Here is a 19616-nt window from a genome sequence, read left to right as displayed (position 1 = left end):
GCCCGACCCGCTTCTGTTCCGATGAAATGACGCAACAGTTTGCTCTCTGCCGGCCGTCGACCTCGCGGCGCAAACAGAACCTCGGGTCGATACCTGGCCCATTCTCCAGTTCCCCGCAGGAACCGACCGGACTCTGACCTCTGAATCCTGGGAACAAATATGATGCGACACAAACACACTGACGCCACAGAACACTGATAATGGACCGGAACCAGGACCACTAGAACCACAAGAAATCATCTCTGACCCAACAGCAGCTTCTGGAGGGGCCACCACCATAGCAACGATGATGCAGTCACAAGGTTCTGAAGAGGTTCTGGTGTTTAACAACAAGCATGCCACACTTTTCAGATCAACTCTTCCTGACTGGCCGCCGTTCGTCGGGTAGGCGGAACAGGAAGTGAATACTTTGCCGACCCAGGTTCTGGTTCTGACACCTGAGACGATGTTTGCTTCTTCTTCTAACCCAGTGCTTCTCAATTCCAGTCCTCAGGCCCCCTGCTCTGCATGTTTCAGCTGCACCCCCATCTCAGAACAGCTGATCCAAATGATTGCATTACCTGTCCTGCAGCCATCAAGTGCTGCAGAAGCCTGTTAATCACTCATAGATTCAATCCAGGTGTGTGGCAGCAGGGAAACACCTAAAACATGCAGGGCAGGGGGGCCTGAGGACCGGAACTGAGAAACACTGGTCTAACCTAACCTGATAGACTAGAAGAAGGCGGGTTCTACAGGGTTCTGGACCATCACCAAGCAGAGGAAGGTCAGTGTTTACCACCTTAAAAGTGCGGCATGTGTTTTCTCTTCCCAGTAAACCCAGTTGGTTGCTGGAACTGGATCAAATAGGACTCTGATACTGGATCCAGGTCAGAACCGGTACTGATTGGACCCGTTGCTGTGAGGTCAGATCATCGAAGCAGGTTCATTACTGTATTTAAAGTCTAGAACCAGAACCGGCCCGGTTCCGTTTGGACTCTCCTTCCCTTCCTCAGAGGGAACCAGACCCTCCGGACCCTCCGGACCTCCGACAGGAATCTCTTCCTGTTGACGTGAGGCCGGTAGTCTGGATCTCTGCTGGGCCGGCGGGCCGGGCCGGGCCGGACCTCCTGGTTGCTAAAGGAGCAGCACTGCTTGGCGTTCAGTCGGGTCAGAACCACACACGGCTGCAAGCGGCCCAGAAGGGCTGAGGTTCTGGAGCCGGTAGGAGAACCTGGCTGGGATCTGTACTGAACGGTTCTGCTGGTTTGGGTTTCACGATGGATTCTGATGGAGTTCTGATGGACACCTTGCTGAGCTGGGTCAGTCGGAACCTGTGAGGCCCGGTTCTGTAGGTCAGAGGAAGGGACAGTCTGTCCTCCCAGAACCGGGCCAGAACTTGCAGGCTCCAGGACGTTTTGGTCCACCGATCTCCGGCGGGCCCAAGAACCTGAACCAGAACCACAGTGAGCTGCTTTGACCAGAATCGCAGAAACGGGTTGAGACAGATTAGACCCGAGTCCCCTCGAGACGTCCTCCAGCCGGACCACTGGAACCAGCAGGACGGGTCCATCAGAACCTTCTGAGGTTCTGGGCAGAGGCGAGACCAGGTCCGACGGCGTCTGGTCCGAGGACGAAACCGGGGTCGGGTCGGACGAAACCGGGGTCGGGTCGGACGGCAGCCAGGTCGGGTCGGACGGAACCGGGGGCGGGTCGTCCTCAGCACAGCCTCTCAGGAAGTTGTCCATCCAGCGCTGGTGCTTGGAGCAGAACTGAGGGGACGGAGGGACGTCCTCCTCCTCCACTGTCCCTGGTCCTGTTCTGTCCTCTGGACCATGGGGTTCCCCAACATCTGGACTGGAACCAGAACCGATCTGCAGGATCCAATCAGGCCCAGGCCGTCCCTGCTGGGACGTCTCTGAGGGACGAGCGTCTGGAGGACAGAAACAGAGACATCTGGCCGGGCTGGAAGGGTCATGGTGTGAATACTTTCAACATATTAAAGAGTAGACCACGCATTGGCAGGACAGGTGGCGGCCATCTTGAAGAGGGAGTCCATCCCACTCGGCTAATCTAACATATACTTAGGTTATCTGACATCTGCCAGGTTACACCGACTGAATCAGCGATCGACCTCTCCAAAATGGCCACCTTATGGCCAATAGCTGAGGGCGGTCATTGCTCACCACACAGCAGCAGCTTCCTCCCAGCTAATGAAGGTGAGCTCGTCTCCTCCTCATCCTCAGGATGTTGCTTGTTCATCATCTGAGTCAGAGTAATGAGACCAGGTTGGGGTTGGTTCGGCCCGGTTCTGCCGCTGCAGGTGTCTGCAGATAGCGCCCTCCGCAGCTCCTGTAGGTAAACCAGCAATCGCTGCTCCACCTTTTGGGCGTAGCGCTCACCGTAGCGTTCCTCCATGTCACCCTGGAGACGACAACAATCGTTCTCATTGGCTTGTGTAATCATCCAATCATTGGCTTTCTGGCTCAGTCATACAATGGACTAACACCAGCCAGTGACTCTGTAGACATGATAATAATAATAATAATAATAATAATAATCTTTATTGTCATTAGAGAAACCATAGAGTCTCTGCTGGGCCTTCTTTGTCAGTTCTGCTGTGTTTCCATCCCAGGCCAGGTTATCCATGATATGAACTCCCAGGAAACAGAAGTTTGACACCTTCTCCACCAGCTCTCCGCAGATTTTTATTTTTAATAATAGACCCCTCATTGGCTGCTCGGGCGCAGGAAATACAGCAGCCATCTTGGAGCTGTCGTCCCTCCTACTTGGCTAAAACCAAAGCAGTAGAAGAAGCAAGAAGGACGTCGCTGCAGCAAACAGAAAGGGGCGAGGACAGACCACTAGCAGACTCATACCTTTGTGGTATTCTGATTTAGTAATGTAATTATATTAGTTGTGTTACCACCTCCACGCCACTAGAGGCAGTATCATGCCAGAAAAGATGCGACTAAGGAGCAGATTTAGAAGTTCACAGAAAGCTACAGAATCTGTTAAAAACTGTGAGCTGAACTGAAGTAAATAAAAGAGAAAAGTTCAAATACATGCTGAGAGTGAAAATCTTTCCTACACATGAAGAAGAATTCATGTTTAGGAATAAGTTCTAATTATTTTCTTAATATTGATTTAGATTATCTGACATAAGACCCTACATTAGAAATTGAACAATATATTGTAAAAGTTAGATCACATGTTAAAACATTCACCAGCAAAGTTTACACAGATGGCAAAGACTATTATTAATACTTAATTCTTTCACTTTGTCAAAAGTAAGATGGCTCCCAAATCTCCTGGTTTTGTTTTGAAGGTTTCCTAAAGACACGATGTGAGGAAGAAGTGGGAAACGGATTCACTGCACAGAATGAATCTCACATCGGATCTTGGGGTGCATTCAGACCAACCCAGGATTAGAGTCCTGAATCTAATCTCTAATCTGTTTGTATAGAAACTCTGATTTTTTGGGGAGGTCAGAATGCAAATTTGAATTCCCAGACGGACTTAAAAAGCGAACTCCGATCCACCTAAAAGTCTCGGTCTCGGTCCGGTTGAAGTGACCCCTATTTGGACGATATATTGGTGGCTAGTCCCTCTGCGGAAGAAAACAACATGAACCTTCGTCGATGACCTGATCGTGAACCCGGGTTCAAATGCCAATTTGGTCTGCCTGCTGTTGAGTTCCTGGGACACAAAGTCTCTTCTCAAGGGGCTGTTCCAATGCGGGATGAGCAGGAATCTGTCACAAAATGATCGTAGCGCCTTTATTTCTTACCCGATTTCTATAAACAGGGCTTAAATTAAATCTGAGGACGTTGCTGATGTTTGTAAGTATTCTCTCTTGATCAGGGTCATCTTTGTTTTTCTATATTTGTATTATTTTGTGTTTGTACATTTATATAAATATAAATTGAAGTTGGGCTGCACAGTGACGCAGCTGGTAGCACTGTTGCCTTGCAGCAAGAAGGTCCTGGGTTCGATTCCCGGGACTGCATGTTCTCCCTGTGCATGGTGGGTTCTCTCCGGTTCTCCGGCTTCCTCCCAGAGTCTAGAAACATGACTGTCAGGTTAATTGGTCTCTCTAAACTCTCCCTAGGTGTGTGTGTGTGTGTGTGTCCTGTCTGTCTCTGTGTTGCCCCGCGACAGACTGGCGACCTGTCCAGGTGACCCCGCCTCTCGCCCAGAACGTTAGCTGGAGAGGCAGCAGCTCCTCCTGACCCCAGTAGGGACAAGGGTGGACAGAAAATGGATGTATTGATATTACTAAATATATGAAAAAATTATGAACGGCTGTGTGCCTTGTAAAATGCTCATCATACATCAATATTCTATTTCTATTCTATTCCGTTTTCCCCACTAAGAATATTTAAATATGCTGAACCATATATCAATATGTTTTAAAATAAGTGTCCTTGCACATGTAGCCATGACAACTGTTTGAATGAGGTTTCCAGTAAAAAAGTGTGAAAATCTGTTGAGTATTTAGTGAGTTATGATTGATTAAATGCTCTGATACTTCATTGAGTATCACTCATATAACACTGAGTGGAGCGGACGACCTTTCCAAGATGGCACAAACCTGACCTTTGACCTGAGATACGAGGGTTTTTAGCAGCTCTGTGCTGCCCCCTGCTGGACATAACCAGCAGCAGAGATGGAGGTGGAGCTGAGGCTTAATCCAATCAACAGGTCCAGTCGGGTCCTATTGGGTCCTACTGACCTTCATGTAGTCCTGCAGCCTCTCCTTGGTGAAGGCCAGGTTCTGGGCCAGGCGTCTGAAGTCGGCCTGGTTCTTCCTCATCAGGAACATTTCTCTCTGGTTCTATGGAAGCAAAAGGATCGGCTCTTGGATTCGCACCAACAACCTCTGACCGGGATCAAAAGCAGCTCTAACGGTCAGCAGTCCAGTTCCAGTTCAATTCAACAGAACCGGCACCGCTGGTTCTAGTGGGTTAGATACTTACACACTGATCTTCATACTGAGGCAGCTTGTTGGGGAAGAACCGGATGATACTGGACACGATGTGGACCGTCCCTCTGCCTTCCCTCAGCATCCGCATGACGACCTGTAACAGAACCAGAACCTTCAGAACTACCAGAACCATCCCTCTGCCTTCCCTCAGCATCCGCATGACGACCTGCAACAGAACCAGAACCTTCAGAACCATCCCTCCTGTCGTCCTACCATGGTCTTCAGGCCGAACTGGATCTTCATGTGTTTGATGGCGGGAACCAGCCCGGGTAGCAGGCGGTGCGTCGCGTCCAGGAACGCCATCACCGTCTCAAAGTTCTGCACGTCCCGGTTCCTCACGATGGACAGGGCCTGGGCAGAGAGGACCCGCAGCCGCCTCGAGTCCTCCAGGTTCAGGGGCCGAAGATCCGGCTCGGTCCCGCCGGAGACTACTGCGGAGACACAAGATGTTCTGATCAGGTTCTGCTGCGGTTCGGTTAACAGGAACTAAGTCCAGTGGTGGCCAGCAGGGAACTTTGGATCAGATACTTTCACCTTCTCCAGTCAAACGTCCAGAACTTTCCAACGTTCTTTTTTTTCAGCTAATTTTGAATTAAACGCATCAGGATTTTCTAGCAGGTGTTTCTCCAGAAGTTTCCAGACGTTATTCAGAAGTTATTCAGCTTCCTCTTTTAACAGCTCGGTCCCGTCAGCTGGACCTACCTTGGTGAACCGCCATGATTCTGTAGATCAGCGGAAGAGCCTGGGTGGACCCGGCCCGGATCAGCTGCTCTCTGCGGGCCACAGGTCCTCCGGCAGCCCGGTCTCCTCCACCTCCAGCGGGACATGCAGAGACAAGTTCAGCATCCCTCACAGTCTGCTTGAATCTGGATTTAAAAACGAACTACTTCCGCTTCCAAGTCAACGCTTACCTTCAAAATAAAATCTCCTGAAGTCCAGAGTTTTAATAATCAGTGTAAATATTTAGGGAGAAAAATAATAATTTCAGTTAATTATATGATTAGTTGACACCAACATTTCCTTTGAGAACCATGACCGGCAGGAACAGAACAGGAGCCACAGTTTGAAAACCTTGGTCCAAATATAGGCTTTTATTGTGAAGTGAATCGTGCTGCGCATGCGTGGTAGACCAGGAAGTGATCACAGGGAGCGCCTCTCCTCTGTCCTGGCTTCTCCTTCCAGAACTGAGATATTTGTAGCTCAGGTAGCTTCAGCATCAGCGGACCTGCAGGTAACAGGAAGTCTATTAACCACTGACACGGAAATACGTCATTTATTTCAGACTAAAACCGCGGCAGCGGTAATACTCAATAATACTTGGTGGAGTTGCTGGATAGGAGAGCATGTTTTAATGTACCAGACAGACCGGGCGGGCGGGGTTTAATGGTGCGCTTAACTAAACTGGTGGTTTCTGATTAAATCAGAAATACATGTCTCAGGCATAACATTATGACCACCGACAAGTACAGTGGCTGATGACCCTTCATCATGGCTGCTGTAAGTGGGTGGGAATTATTGGACTTAAGACAGGGGCAATCCCTGTCCTCTGGCGTCCTGCGACTCTCAGCTGTCTCTCTGGTCCAACACAGCAGAATCTCCTCCTCAGTGCAGTCAGGTTCTCCAGAGTCCTGCTAATCACCTCAATTATGTGACTCAGGTGTGTTGAAGCAGAGGCGCATCTAAACTCTGCAGGCGTGGGCTGCCCAGCCCTGGCTTAACATTCAGGCAGGTGGTCATAATGTTATGCCCGATCTGTGTAAACAGTGAGGTGGCCTTCAGAAGGTTCTGGTTCTACTGAACATTTCCCATTTCTTCTTCTTCTGTGACTTTAACATCCCTTTTGTCCTGATCCATCCTGACCTCCAGCGTCACCATGACCTCCAGCGCCGCTCTGCTCGCCTGGTCCAGATTCGGGTTCTGTGCGTCCAGAACCGCTTCCTCCTCATGCAGAGTCCTGGTCCGATCCGCCTGCAGTCGCTCTTGGTCCAGCGGCGTTAAGGTGCGCTCCTACCTGCAGTACATGAAGCGGAAGCTCCGCCCCCCTCCAACCCCCCCCTACAGCCATGTGTGCCAGGTGGGCGACCCGGTCCTGCGCTGCCGGGCCGCCGGCGTGGACCCGGCGGCCATAGCGGGCCCGGAGATCCAGCGGGTTCTGGTAACCATGGTGACAGTGATGAGGAGGCTGCAATGCGTGGGTCTGAGCGCGCCGCAGGTGGGCGTGCCGCTCCGCATCCTGATGCTGGAGTATCCCTGGAACCTGTTCGAGGCGGTTCCGCCCGCGGCCCGGCGGGCCCTCGGCCTCTCCATCCAGCCGCTCCGGATCTTTCTGAACCCGGAGCTCCGGGTTCTGGACAGCAGCACGGTTCTGTCTCAGGAGGCCTGCGAGAGCGTCTCGGGCTTCTCCGCCGCCGTGCCGCGGTTCCGATCCGTGGAAGTGTCAGGTACGTCTGGCAACCTGTCCAGAACCGGATTCTGCTGGTTCAGGAGAAAATCAACCCATGAAATGTTTCCATTTCGTCCTCTTTAATGTAGCAAAGCATCAGAACCGATCAGGTAAGGAGGCTGGTTCTGATCGGTTCTGATTGGTTGAATTCTACTGATGGAGTAGATTTATGGTACTTCTGGCTGGTGAAATGACCTTTGAACTCTATAAACAATCGGAACTTTAAGGAAATTAATAATGGAGCATTCAGGGGTTCTGCTTCCTGTTTTCAGGCCTGAACGAGAAAGGTCAAGAGGTCACCTGGCAGGCGAGCGGCTGGCCGGCCCGGATCCTGCAGCACGAGATGGACCACCTGGACGGAGTTCTGTACCTGGACCGCATGGACTCCAGAACCTTCGTCAACATCAACTGGCAGGAGCACAACGAGTAGCGCCAGCCGGCCCCGGGCATACGCAGAGCTGGACCCTGGTTCTGGTGAACCAAACAGGTCAAATAAAATCTCTTTAAGATGAAATGAGCTGAATCTGATCTTCATCAGTCTGAGCACAAAAGATGTTCTGAACTCGACCCGGTTCTGGCCCAGCTGGTACCAGAATGTTTCAGAACCAGAACTGAGAGCAGATACTGAGCAGAGGTCCAGGTTCTGGAATATAAAACCCCCTGATGGGTCCGAGGTTCTGTTGCCTTTCTTTGACAAACTGAACTTTTTCCACCAACAGGAACCAGAGTCATCAGAACCTCCAGAACCATCAGAACTGACTGTGTGGATCTATTCTCGTCACAGAAATAAAGGAACGTTTCTCTGATTTTCTGAAAAGTGAAACCAAGCAAACTCTGAAACCAGAGGTTCTTCTGGTTCTTTACCTCTGTGCTGGTAGGGTCCGGTCAACATCGGGTCCGGTCCGTCAGGTTCTGCTTGAGGCCCTGATCGCCTTGGGTCGGCCCTGCATGAAGAGCTGTTCTCTGCTGGACGCTCACCTCCAGCCCATTTAGCCCAGCTGTGGGGCAGAAAGATGAAATTGAAGCCAGATGTTTTCTCTGTATTTGGGGTCGTCAGTTTTTCTGCTATTAGAGAACAATTAGCAAAATAAATAGAAACGATTTTTCTAATTTCAACATCAGATGTACGGTTTTATTCACAAACAAATGCATGTTGGAAAAAAATATATTCTTGCCCATAATTTGATAGAGGCGTAGATCCGCCCCCTCCATGGGCCCGGCCTCTGAACAGCCAGACTCATTCATTTTGCTAAATTATTTTTAGCTAAATACTGTTGTTGAGAAGCACAAGCAGGCCTCCTGACGCACAGATTTAAAAAAAAAATACTCAAAAAAGGCAGTAGGAGCATCAAGGTCCGCCCCCCTGTGGTATTCTGATTTAGTAATGTAATTTTATTAGTTGTTACCACCCCACGCCACTAGAGGCAGTATCAGGCCCGAAAAGATGCGACTAAGGAGCCGATTTAGAAGTTCACAGAAAGCTACAGAACTTATTAGAAACTGTGAGCTGAGCTGAAGAAAATAAAAGACAGAAGTTCAAATACATGCTGAGAGTGAAAATCCTTCCTAAAAGTGAAGATATATCACAGATTTCAAAAGAAAATAAAAATGGGAGACCGTGGATAATGTAGGTAATGGCGCCCCCTTCACTTCCGGAGTGCAATGGTCCCGCTTCCAAATAAGCTAGGGGACTGACAGCGGTCCGTCCCGCCCTTCCTGTTTGCTGCAACAAAGTGAACTTGCAACGTGTTGCTCTCTCAGGCACTGAGGTTCGGCTCATTGAGCCCGAAGAGCAGGAAGTCCTCAGACGGAGGTGGACAGGTCGGTGGACAGGTGGAAGCTGCGTCCGCAGACGCAGGTCAGCGGGTTCTTGTACCAGCAGTCCCTGCAGAACTCGTCGCCGCAGTAGAGGCACAGGACACGCGGCGTCCCGCAGCAGGACTTCCCGCAGGAACACGTCCCCAGGCAGCGGGTCCGGTGGGCCAAGCGGCACAGCTTGCCCTCCACACAGGCGGCGCCGTGGACAGCTCTGCAGGTGAGGCACAGCAGGTGGGGGTTGGCGCTGGCCGCTTCACAGTGGTAGCTGATTGGCTGAGAGGCGGCGGTGTCACCGGAGATGGCCGTGTCCTCGGGGACGGCGTCTCGGGGACACTCCGGCCCCGTCTCTGGGACGCCGCTCGCCGGCTCCACCTGGTGGCGCTGCAGGTTGCAGTCGGTCAGGTGGACGCAAGTGATGTCATGGAGGACACCGCAGTCCAGGCAGCGCTGGAGACTAAGCGGAGGCGCACGGAGACAGCCGCAGAGGTCATGGGGTCGCCCTCTCTCTGCCTCCAGCGGCGGGGGAACGACCGGACCAAACCTCCTGCTGCGGGGCGCCGCCACCGGCCCGTTGCTGCGCCGCTGGCCACCAGGGGGCGCCGTGCTGTCGTCCCGGTACAGGTCCAACTCTCCCTCTGCGTCCTCCGGGACAGACAGCAGCCGCTCAGTGTTGTCAATGGCAACCTGTCCAAAGACAAACATCCAGCTTCAATCGCTTCCAGTGGCAGAAGAAGAACCGGGCCTTTAAAACCAACTTGGACCAGAACCAAACCATAGCAGAAGCTGAGCTCAGACACCTGCAGGTCAAAGGTCAGACTCCTTTGACCTGCAGTCCTCCATCATTTCCAGACTTGGAGCTCCTAAAGTATCGCTGACACAACAAAATGATTTGAAAAGACAAACTGCTGCTTTAATTTTGCAACACTAAAGATTTTAATAATAAATATTTCTCACAGATTACAGAAAGTAGAGCAGCGGCGCCATCTTGTGACATAATCAGGGTAAGTCAAAACATAGCAGTCAAACTGCGCGTGTATCCGCCATGTCTACCAGCAAACAGTTGCTCCGTATTTTCATCAGCTAAAAACCTTTTGACTTTTGTGTGCGAGTCCCTGTAAAAATGAGACAAACGTATCCATGGTGAGGAAGCTGAAGTTCTGTAAATAATTTCATTAGCCTAATTGTAAATAGTTAAAATATAATATATTGTTGCTTTCTTTCTACAGACAACATGAACACAGAGTGAAAATCCCTAAGAAAACAACCCTGAGATATTTACGGTTATCAGAAGGAGACAGACGTTCAGATCCAAACCTTCACCGTTTCTTCTTCCCAGAAACGTTTGAGTCATCGTCACTTCCTGGACTTTATGGATCAATAAATACTAAATATGGCTTCCGACTCCCTCCTCTTCATCACTCGATGTGGATCCTTCCTCCAAAACAGCAGAGAAATCGCTCTGATCAACTCCCTGCGCTTCCGTTAATCAGTCGTTTCAGGTTTGACTTACCTGATGATGTCATAAGATGGCGCCGGCGTTTGACCCAATTATTACTGAGAAAAACCACAATGCTCCGTGGAATTTATATAATTCTGTGATTTATAGAATAATAAATATTCTGTGAATATTTATTATTAAAAGCTTTTGTGTTTACAGAACAAATACAGTAGTTCATGTTTTCAATCATGGAAGCGGTTTTATCGTGTCAGCAATATTTAAAGGGCCGGTTACAGTTTAGAACCACCTGGTCAGCCCCAGGTGAGGCTCCACCTGGAGGTTCTGAGGCAAACCGGGCTGAACTGGATTAATGGTTCAGGAGAAACATCTGCTATAAATACTTTAATCGTTTTTCAGTTAAATGCTGAAATTCCTGTCTAAGAAGAAGCTCCTGGAAGGAAATCAGAGTAAATAAAGATGAGACCTGGAGACAAGGTGATGCATTAAAGTTGAGGTCAAAGTTCAGCAGCTGTACCTGCAGCCGCTGGCCTTGCCGCCGCTCCCGCACCACGCCTAGCTCCCAGCGGGCGCCGCCACGCTTTCCCAGGGCGGCCAGCAGGAGGTGACACTCGCAGCGGGCCAGGAAGAAGGCGCAGGCCAGGCACAGCAGCTCCCGCGGCGCCGCCACGCCGCCAGCAGGCTGCAGGCGCAGCAACCGGGTCTGGGCCGGGCCGGGCCGGTACCCCAGCAGGCCGAACACTTCCTCGGTCTGCGGCGCCGAAAGTACCGGAGCGACGCAGTGGGTGAAGGTACCGGAGTACATCTGGACCAAAGCAGATGAAACGCCACAACGTTAAAGGCTGAGGAGGCTTCAAGCTAACTTTATGCTAACATTGGCTCAGTTTAGAAAATTCTCCATGACAATCTGCGCCTTTAAGAACATCGGGCGCCCCCTAGAGGCGAGTGCAGCTTCACAAAACACAGCTCAGATTTTAATAAAACTGAATAAATCTACTTTTAGTTAAAGTTAGTTCACATGTGGGAGAAAAATGTTAACTTAGCAGATCTGGATCATTACAGATGAAAGCAAAGGAATCGTTTTAGGAACTGTCGGTTTGCACTTTGGCTCTGAACAATAAATTATTGTTATAGACAGTAAATAATAATAATTATACTGTTCGTCAGTCGGCCGCTCCAGGGTCCGGCGGTACCTTGATCACCCGGTACTCCTCCCTCCAGGGGCCCAGGTACAGGTTCAATGCCGCCTGCTCCAGAACCTCGAAGGTCCGGGCCAGGCCACGCAGACCCAGACCGCGCCGGGCCTCCAGAACCTCCTCCATCAGCCGCAGCGGCTCCAGGCCCAGGCTGTGCAGCTCCCGGGGGTCGGAGGTCGCCAGGAGGCCCTCGACCTCTGACCTCAACACCTCGTCCTGACAGGCCCGGCACGACCCCCGACTCAGGATCTGCTGCTCCAGAACCCGGTCGTACGCCCGAACCAGGTCCACACCGCGCATCTCTGAGGGACGAGAAGAATATCAGAACCGGGACCAGGACCCGAACTCGGTACCCAGCGAGTGGACCTTCATCGTGAGGAAGAGGAGGATCGTGGCTTTAATATTCATCACTAATGAAATCTGAAAAGTGTGGAGTGTTTTTATATCCCTCCTGTCTGAGTCAGAACTCTGCAGAACCTCTGGGGTTAGGGCGTCTTCAGCCGTTTTCCCACAGATTCCAACGTATTCAGGTTTGGACTTTGACTAGGCCGTTCCAACCCATGAATGAGCTTTGAATTGAACCATAATATTTCTGGCTGCTGTAAGCTGAACTTTGACCCCAGTCTCATCTGAGTGTTTTGATTATCTCTGCCCATCTTCCCACAGTATGATGCTGCCACAACCATAATAAATAGCTATTTAAAACATCTTAATTTATATTTTTAAGGTTTTTATTTGTGAAAATGATTAAAACTATGGGGCATTTTCCCAAACTTTTACTGTTTTAATCAGTGATGATGTCAGTTCCTGTCTTTCCAGTTCTCCACCAGCTTTCATCAGAAGTAAGAAAATAAATCCAGAATTAATAAAACCAGACAGGGACATTATGAACCGGAAGTGGACGTTTAAATATAATCAAACAGGTCAATCTGTCTCTGTGTAAAGTTATTAGCTTTTCTGTTGTTCTTCCTGAAGCAGTTCCTTACAGAAATTATTTCTGCTGTTTTTGAAGTAAAAATTGAATTTCAGAATCGGAAGCTAACTTCAGTGCCCTGAACTCAACGCTGAAGTTAGCTTGTGATTCAGAGGGGCAGTAAAGGGCTATTTCCTGTTGTATTTTTTAAATGTTTTTTAAAATCAGCTCTAGTTCAAAATAAGATTCTAAGAATAAAAACTTTTGTTTGTTGCATTTTTCCTTCTGTTTACTACGATGTGTGTTGTGTTGTTTCTTTATTACTTTTTATCATTATTTTATGTAACTGCCAAAATCTACCCTAAAGTTTGAGCTCAAATGAAACTTAAGCAGGAAACCTGAAGAAGGTTCTGACCGTCTGAGGTTTGGAAGAAATTAGTTCATTTTTTGGACCGGGTCAGACAGAACCTGAAGCCGCAGTGAAACCAGCCCAAATAAGCCCAGATTATATCTGATTACATGATATAAAATAGCAGGTAACCAGTGAAATTCTGGGTATTTTTGTGTTGTCATCAGAGGTGCAGATTGGATCAGAACCAGAACTGTGCTGCTCTGGACCCACACTGCAGGTCCAACCCTGATGTAATGCCACCAATCTGAAACTGTTTTGTTCCGGTTTTTGTCTTTCTCTTTAACAGCGTCAGTCATTCAGAACCAACCAGTTGTTCCTCATTCCTTCATTCATAAACTGCCGCTATAGCCAGCAGAATCAATGCAGATCAACCCTAAGCTTAACTGGGACTGGACTGGTCCCTGTTCAACTGGTCCCAGCTCTGCGGTTTTAAAACTCAACTCCGTTTATGCTCATTTAATTGCTAAAAAATGTATTTCCAGATAAATGAAAACGTTTCCAAACCATAAACCATGTTTTCAAGAATCTGAGGGATCAGTAGAATAATTCGGTTCGACTAAAACTCTAGATAGTCAAAAGTAGACCTGATTCCTTAAACTCGTGAAATAGCCCATTAATGAACCACCGAACCGGAAGCTAACTTCAGCGCCGTTTAAAGTTCTAAGGTTGATCCAAAGTAAAGTTCGGTCCTGTCCCGGACCCGCCCCGAATAAAAGCTCGGTTTTGGTCAACTCCAAACGCCTTAATTCTGAGGTTCGACACCACCCGGGCTTTCAGTAATTCTCAAAACAAAACACATTTCTCCTTTTTCCTCAAAGAAGTCTCGGTTCTGAAGCCAGCGCTGGCTCTAACACCAAGTGGAGGCGGACGCTTCGGACATGGGTCCAAACAGAAGAAGAAGAAACAGAACCTCACCTGCCGCTGGACCTCTCAGATCTTTTTCTTCTTCTTCCTTTCTGTGTTAGAGGATCGCAAGCGACTTGTAGGTGCACAGCGCCACCTCCTGTTCATGAGTGGAACATCCTTACTTTCCACCCACCGGATCCAGTCTGAGTTTTCTGTCATGGATATAAATGAATAAAGTTTCTCTTTATTTTCTTTATTTTTTTTTCAGGGGTTTGGTGGTAAAAAGACATTAATTATATTTCAGTTACCCACTTTGTGTGGGAGGAAGAGGAGGATGAGGATGAGGGGGAGGAGCCTCGTCACCGATAAGGTAAACATTGTCACCTGTTTTGGGTATTTCCCAGAACCTGCTGCTGGTCCACCTGAATCCCCTGAGGGTCAACAAAGGTCAAAGGTCAGGCGAAGAGCTATGTGAGTATGAATGCCTCATGTAACACATTGGGGGGAGGGAGAATAAACGAGGTTTTACTTTAATATAAATGCGTAAACAAACCTTTATGTAACATTTCAAATAAAATAACCATGTTTATTCATACAAAATAAACAGAAAGGATATAAACAGTGACATGTATAAAATGCTGAGTAATTATACTCAAATTTACACAAACATTAGCTCATATATTGCAGAAATCTAAGGTTTCCTATCTGAAGTCAATTTCTTTAGGCAAAATCAGTCTAATCAAGCAAGAGTATAAATAATATTAGTCAAGTAAAAGACTAATATCAAGTGTAGTGCATTAAAATTATTCTTATAAGTAGTTTCCCCAAAAAAGTTACTAAAGTAAATGTAACCAGCACTATCCACTTTTGAACATAGATAACGAAATTAGTAGCCTACCCTTGTTAACAAGCTTAACATGATATATTGGCATTAGCTAGTCACCAGGTAGCTAACATTAGCTAGTCACCAGGTAGCTAACATTAGCCAGTCATGTAGCTAATATGAGCTAGTCACCATCTTCAACCAGTCCCTAGCCCTGTCTACAGTCCCATCCTGCCTGAAATCTTCCACCATAGTCCCCATACCCAAGAAACCTCACATCTCCTGCCTCAACGACTACCGGCCAGTGGCACTAACCCCTGTGGTGACGAAGTGTTTTGAAAAACTGGTCCGGGGTCACATCACAGCACTTCTCCCTCCTGGCTTTGACCACCACCAGTTCGCCTACAGAGCCAACAGATCCACAGAGGACGCTGTGATCACGGCCCTCCATGCTGCTCTGTCACATCTGGAGCAGCAGGGGAGCTATGTGCAGATGCTCTTTGTAGACTACAGTTCTGCTTTTAATACCATCCTCCCTCACAGACTGGTGGACAAATTGGGGGACGTGGGCTTCCCTCACTCCACCTGCATGTGGATCCTGAGCTTCCTGACCAACCGACAGCAGAGAGTTAGGGTGGGAAAACATACATCCACTGCCCTCAGCCTTAGTACTGGCTCTCCACAGGGCTGTGTGCTGAGCCCCCTGCTCTATTGTCTGTACACATACGACTGCACCTCTGCCCACCACAGCAACACCATCATCAAGTTTGCTGATGACACCACAGTGGTGGGGCTCATCTCAGGAGGCGACGAGTCCGCCTACAGGGGAGAGGTGGAGCGGCTGGTGCAGTGGTGCAGGGAGAACAATCTGCTCCTCAACAACTCAAAGACAAAATAACTCATAATAGATTACAGGAGGAATAAAACGGACATTACACCACTAACCATTGGGGGAAAATGTGTGGAGAGGGTAGCTGATTTCCGTTTCCTGGGGGTCCACATTGAGCAGGGCCTCACATGGAACATGAACACCTTGGAGCTGATAAAAAAGGCCCAGCAAAGACTGAACTTCCTGAGGGTTCTCAGGAGGAACAGCATCAAGGAGAAACTGCTGGTGTCCTTCTACAAGTGCTCCATAGAGAGCATACTGACCTACTGTATCTGCGTCTGGTATAACAGCAGCACTACGGCTCAAAGGAAAGCTCTCCAAAGGGTTGTGAATACAGCCCAAAAAATCATTGGCTGCCCTCTCCCCTCACTGGAGGACCTGCACAGCGACCGCTGTCTAAGAAAAGCACAACACATCACAAAGGACACTTCTCACCCCGGACCTTCTCTGTTCACACTGCTGCCTTCAGGCAGAAGATACAGAGCAACCAGAACCAGAACCAACCGTCTCAGAGACAGTTTCTACCCGACAGCAATAACAAAACTAAATGCAATCAAAAACAACCATTAATCATCATAAATGATGGATGAGAGAATGTGGCTGTTCTTATTTATTAGTTCAGTTATTTGTTATTTATTTCTTACATTGTGTGTAAATTGTGAGACAGTTATTTTTTGTTTTTAAGCAAATGCACTGACTGATGGCACTTTTTAAATTTCGTTGTTCTTGTGACAATGACAATAAAGGTTTATCTACGATCTATCTATCTATGTAGTTAACATTAGGCAGTCATGTAACTAATATTAGCTATTCGACATGTAGCTAACATTAGCTAGTCATGTAGCTAACATTAGCTAGTCACAAGTAGCTAACATTAGCTAGTCATGTAGCTAACATTAGCTAGCCACCATGTAGCTAACATTAGCTAGTCACCATGTAGCTAACATTAGCTAGTTGCCATGTAGCTAACATTAGCTAGTCACCATGTAGCTAATATTAGCTAGTCACCATGTAGCTAACATTAGCTAGTCACCATTTAGCTAACATGATAATGATAGTGTTGATCTTTTATAGGGCAACTGAGGAGTCTATTCTGAGATATGGCATTATTGGATGGTTTGGAAATCTTACAGTTAAATTAAAAACTCAAATTCAAAGTCTGGTGAAGATGGCAAGTAAGATCATTAACACTTGGGATGTATCCTGTCTCTGTTTGATCAATCTACCATCAGCCAAACTCAGAACATCTTGTCTGATGGGTCACATCGCATCAGAATATGTTCTCATGAATTCAAGGAGAAGGTTCAGTGTCCCCTGTGCAAATATAACAGTCTTTATATTTTTGTGTTTTATAATGTAAATATCTTTCAACTGCATTGTTGCTGAAATGTGCTACACAAAAAAACTTGATTATCTGAAATGGAGCCAGCAAGAATAAAATATCTAACATCTGGGAATACTTTGAAATGATCGCTAACAATAAAGTTCTTCTTAAATAATAATAATTATTAACCCTCCACCTCCCAATCTCTCACCATCTGGAAATTCCCACTATGATTTGTAGTCTGGTCAGCAAAGATATATCAGTTTTGCTCAGCAGAAACTGATTTAATGGTGTTGCAAGACTAAAATTCTGCATGTAGTGAAATATAAGGGACCAGAGCCAGTTAGAAATCCAAGAAAAAGCGAATGCCCCAACAAGCACTGCACTCCCAAGACACTAAAACATCAAATGTCTTTATTGTCAAATCAGTCTAAAGAAAACACAACACAGTCACTGATGGTCAACATATACCAGATTGGCTACAAATCATTTTCATAACTAAAACATATCAGAATTAAATATGATTTCAGTGACTCTTCTGTTACTAAAAATGGGTTTGGTGAAAACTTTGAGACAATGTTGCATTTACCTGTTTTTTGAAGTATGATCTAACTGAGTGACAAGGCTGTTACGGTTTCAGCAGCAGATGTCAGTACTGAGGAATGAATGAAACATCGAGTAAGAACCTTTGGGCAAAGCAAAGGGCTGGAAAGCTTCATAGCTTCATGAGGCTCCGTCTGTCCGTCACTACTGAGAGACGCTGCGCTCAGGTGGGAGAATCCCTCACTGGAAAGAAAACCAGAAGAAGTCTGGGTAGCAGAGACTCGGGTCCTCGCGGTGGGACGTCCTGGCAGGCGTCTTCTCTGCAGGCCGACAGGATGTTTTGCCATGACGCCGTTTCCTGTCCTCTCTGCCAGACTGTTCTTCTGTGAAACTCTTTAATGGTGATTAACCATCTTCCAGTTTATAAAGGCGCTTTTCCAAGTGGTCCGATCCCGGTGTTCTGTCCCAGTTCCGTCACCACCAGATTAATTTTCCATTAACAGAACCGGCCCGGTTCTGCTCGGCTGTTTTTTCAGATTTTCAGTGAATCATGAAACTGAACAGATACTTAGTTCAGGGGTAGAACCAGAAGCACCTAGCCCAGGGGTGGGCAATCCTGGTCCTCGAGGGCCGGTGTCCTGCAACTCTTGCAAGTCTCCCTGGTCCAACACACTTGAATCCAGCAGCTGAATCACCTCCCAAGTGCAGTCAGGTTCTCCAGAGTCCTGCTAATGACCTCATTATTTGACTCAGGTGTGTTGAAGTGGAGATGCATCTAAAAGTTGCAGGAGTCCGGCCCTCGAGGCCTGGAGTTGCCCACCCCTGACCTAGCCAGTGGACAGGAACCATGTCTATGACCAGGGACAGCGCCGAAACGGTTTGATTGGCTGCTGGCCGCATTCACTGATTGGCTCGTGATTTACGTTTCCATGCCGACTGCTACCAGAGCTGCTCAGTCGGAGGAGCAATCAGAGTTTAACCAGCAGCAGCGCAGTAGCACATGCGCTAAGTTTAGCTGTGAGGATTTGGTTTTTCGGTGTGTTTATTTAGGTTTCTGTGTTCGGTTGTGTCTCTGTCCCGTCAACCCTTGATTGTCCTCAGCTGTCCCTCGTTTCCCTTGATTGCCTTCCTTGTGTATTTAACCCCACCTGTGTTCCCTGCTCCTTGTCGCGTCTATTCTGTTTGTCATGTCATGTCTAGCCTTTATACCAGTTGCTACCGGTGTGGGAGTTATTGCTGTCGCTCACCTGTGCTGCCTGGATTGTGCAACTTGTGACTCATCATTAATGTGGCTGCCATCGGTGGCGGTTCTACAGTTTGGGTTAATTTCATGGTTATAAGTTGGTGTAGATAAGTTAAAGTGATGTAAAATATTTTATGTTTATTAAAGGTTGTACAAATGTTACCGGAGCGGAACCAATGTTTAATTTGTTATAGAATAGAATAGAATTCAACTTTATTGTCATTGCACTGTCACAAGTACAAGCACTGAGATGTAGTTTGCATCTATCCAGAAGTGCTCTATGAGATATAATATTTATTTACAGATGTACAAGACTATGTATGTATGGACTATAAGGGGTTATAGCAAAGAGATATAGATATTGTGTATAAATATAAATAAGGGAGCTATATGCACAGATTATACTGATTATACAGAATATACAAGAATGTTAGGGAATGGATTATAGATAAATAATGGCAGAAGAAATTTACAGATTGTATGTGTGTGTGAAGAAAACAGTCCGTGATGTGTGTGTGTGTGTGTGTGTGTGTGTGTGTGTGTGTGTGTGTGTGTGTGCGTGTGTGTGTGAGGATAGTCCATGTGTTATTGTTGTATGAGAGGATAGGGGAGTACAGTCCTTATAGTTTATGTTTTATGTCAGGAGGTGTTCAAAAGCGTGACAGCTGTGGGAAAGAAGCTGTTCCGGTGCCTGGTGGTTCTGGTCCGTAGGCTTCTGTAGCGCCTCCCAGAGGGCAGGAGGGAAAA

At 47.6% G+C, this 19616-nt stretch overlaps 3 protein-coding genes and 2 long non-coding RNA genes across 9 annotated transcripts; 3 read left to right on the top strand and 2 right to left on the bottom strand.

Annotated features, from left to right (window-relative positions):
• Positions 1-6: 6 nt before the first annotated feature.
• LOC114137274 (uncharacterized) lies at positions 7-5991 on the bottom strand. Its single transcript, XM_028005890.1, has 7 exons — positions 5875-5991; positions 5666-5776; positions 5177-5394; positions 4956-5057; positions 4712-4813; positions 2163-2400; positions 7-1909 (listed from the first exon to the last, which is right to left on the bottom strand). Exons 2-7 carry the CDS (start codon positions 5679-5681, stop codon positions 942-944), a joined length of 1644 nt encoding a protein of 547 aa, XP_027861691.1. The 5' UTR covers positions 5682-5776; positions 5875-5991; the 3' UTR covers positions 7-941.
• On the top strand, positions 2855-8951 carry LOC114137564 (uncharacterized). The gene is made up of 2 exons (XR_003594020.1): positions 2855-2895; positions 8806-8951. It is a non-coding gene; the product is annotated as an uncharacterized LOC114137564 (long non-coding RNA).
• On the bottom strand, positions 6026-14083 carry spata2l (spermatogenesis associated 2-like). Of its 3 annotated transcripts, XM_028005891.1 has the most exons (5): positions 11874-14083; positions 11198-11485; positions 9283-9908; positions 8271-8404; positions 6026-6188 (listed from the first exon to the last, which is right to left on the bottom strand). In XM_028005891.1, the coding sequence occupies exons 1-5, from the start codon at positions 12174-12176 to the stop codon at positions 6055-6057; spliced, it is 1485 nt and encodes a 494-aa protein (XP_027861692.1). In that variant the 5' UTR covers positions 12177-14083; the 3' UTR covers positions 6026-6054. The 3 variants fall into 3 exon arrangements, 2 of the variants coding, with proteins under 2 accessions (XP_027861692.1, XP_027861694.1); XR_003593968.1 differs by lacking the exon at positions 6026-6188 and having other exon boundaries at positions 8286-8404; positions 9024-9908; positions 11874-14077; XM_028005893.1 differs by lacking the exons at positions 6026-6188; positions 8271-8404 and having other exon boundaries at positions 8508-9908; positions 11874-14077.
• Positions 6087-8246, top strand: pdf (peptide deformylase, mitochondrial). 3 transcript variants are annotated; one of them, XR_003593998.1, is made up of 4 exons: positions 6087-6194; positions 6830-7404; positions 7679-7893; positions 8126-8246. XR_003593998.1 is itself a non-coding variant. In XM_028006084.1 (3 exons), exons 2-3 carry the CDS (start codon positions 6837-6839, stop codon positions 7834-7836), a joined length of 726 nt encoding a protein of 241 aa, XP_027861885.1. In that variant the 5' UTR covers positions 6087-6194; positions 6830-6836; the 3' UTR covers positions 7837-7920. The 3 variants fall into 3 exon arrangements, 2 of the variants coding, with proteins under 2 accessions (XP_027861885.1, XP_027861897.1); XM_028006084.1 differs by lacking the exon at positions 8126-8246 and having other exon boundaries at positions 7679-7920; XM_028006096.1 differs by lacking the exons at positions 6087-6194; positions 8126-8246 and having other exon boundaries at positions 6202-7404; positions 7679-7920.
• On the top strand, positions 9944-10887 carry LOC114137571 (uncharacterized). Its single transcript, XR_003594021.1, has 2 exons — positions 9944-10364; positions 10451-10887. It is a non-coding gene; the product is annotated as an uncharacterized LOC114137571 (long non-coding RNA).
• Positions 14084-19616: the final 5533 nt, after the last annotated feature.

This window comes from Xiphophorus couchianus, chromosome 2, assembly GCF_001444195.1.
Source record: "Xiphophorus couchianus chromosome 2, X_couchianus-1.0, whole genome shotgun sequence".
Classification (NCBI taxonomy): Eukaryota; Metazoa; Chordata; class Actinopteri; order Cyprinodontiformes; family Poeciliidae; genus Xiphophorus; species Xiphophorus couchianus.
Note: the sequence above shows the minus strand (reverse complement) of the source record. Positions and strands in the feature narration are given on the sequence as shown.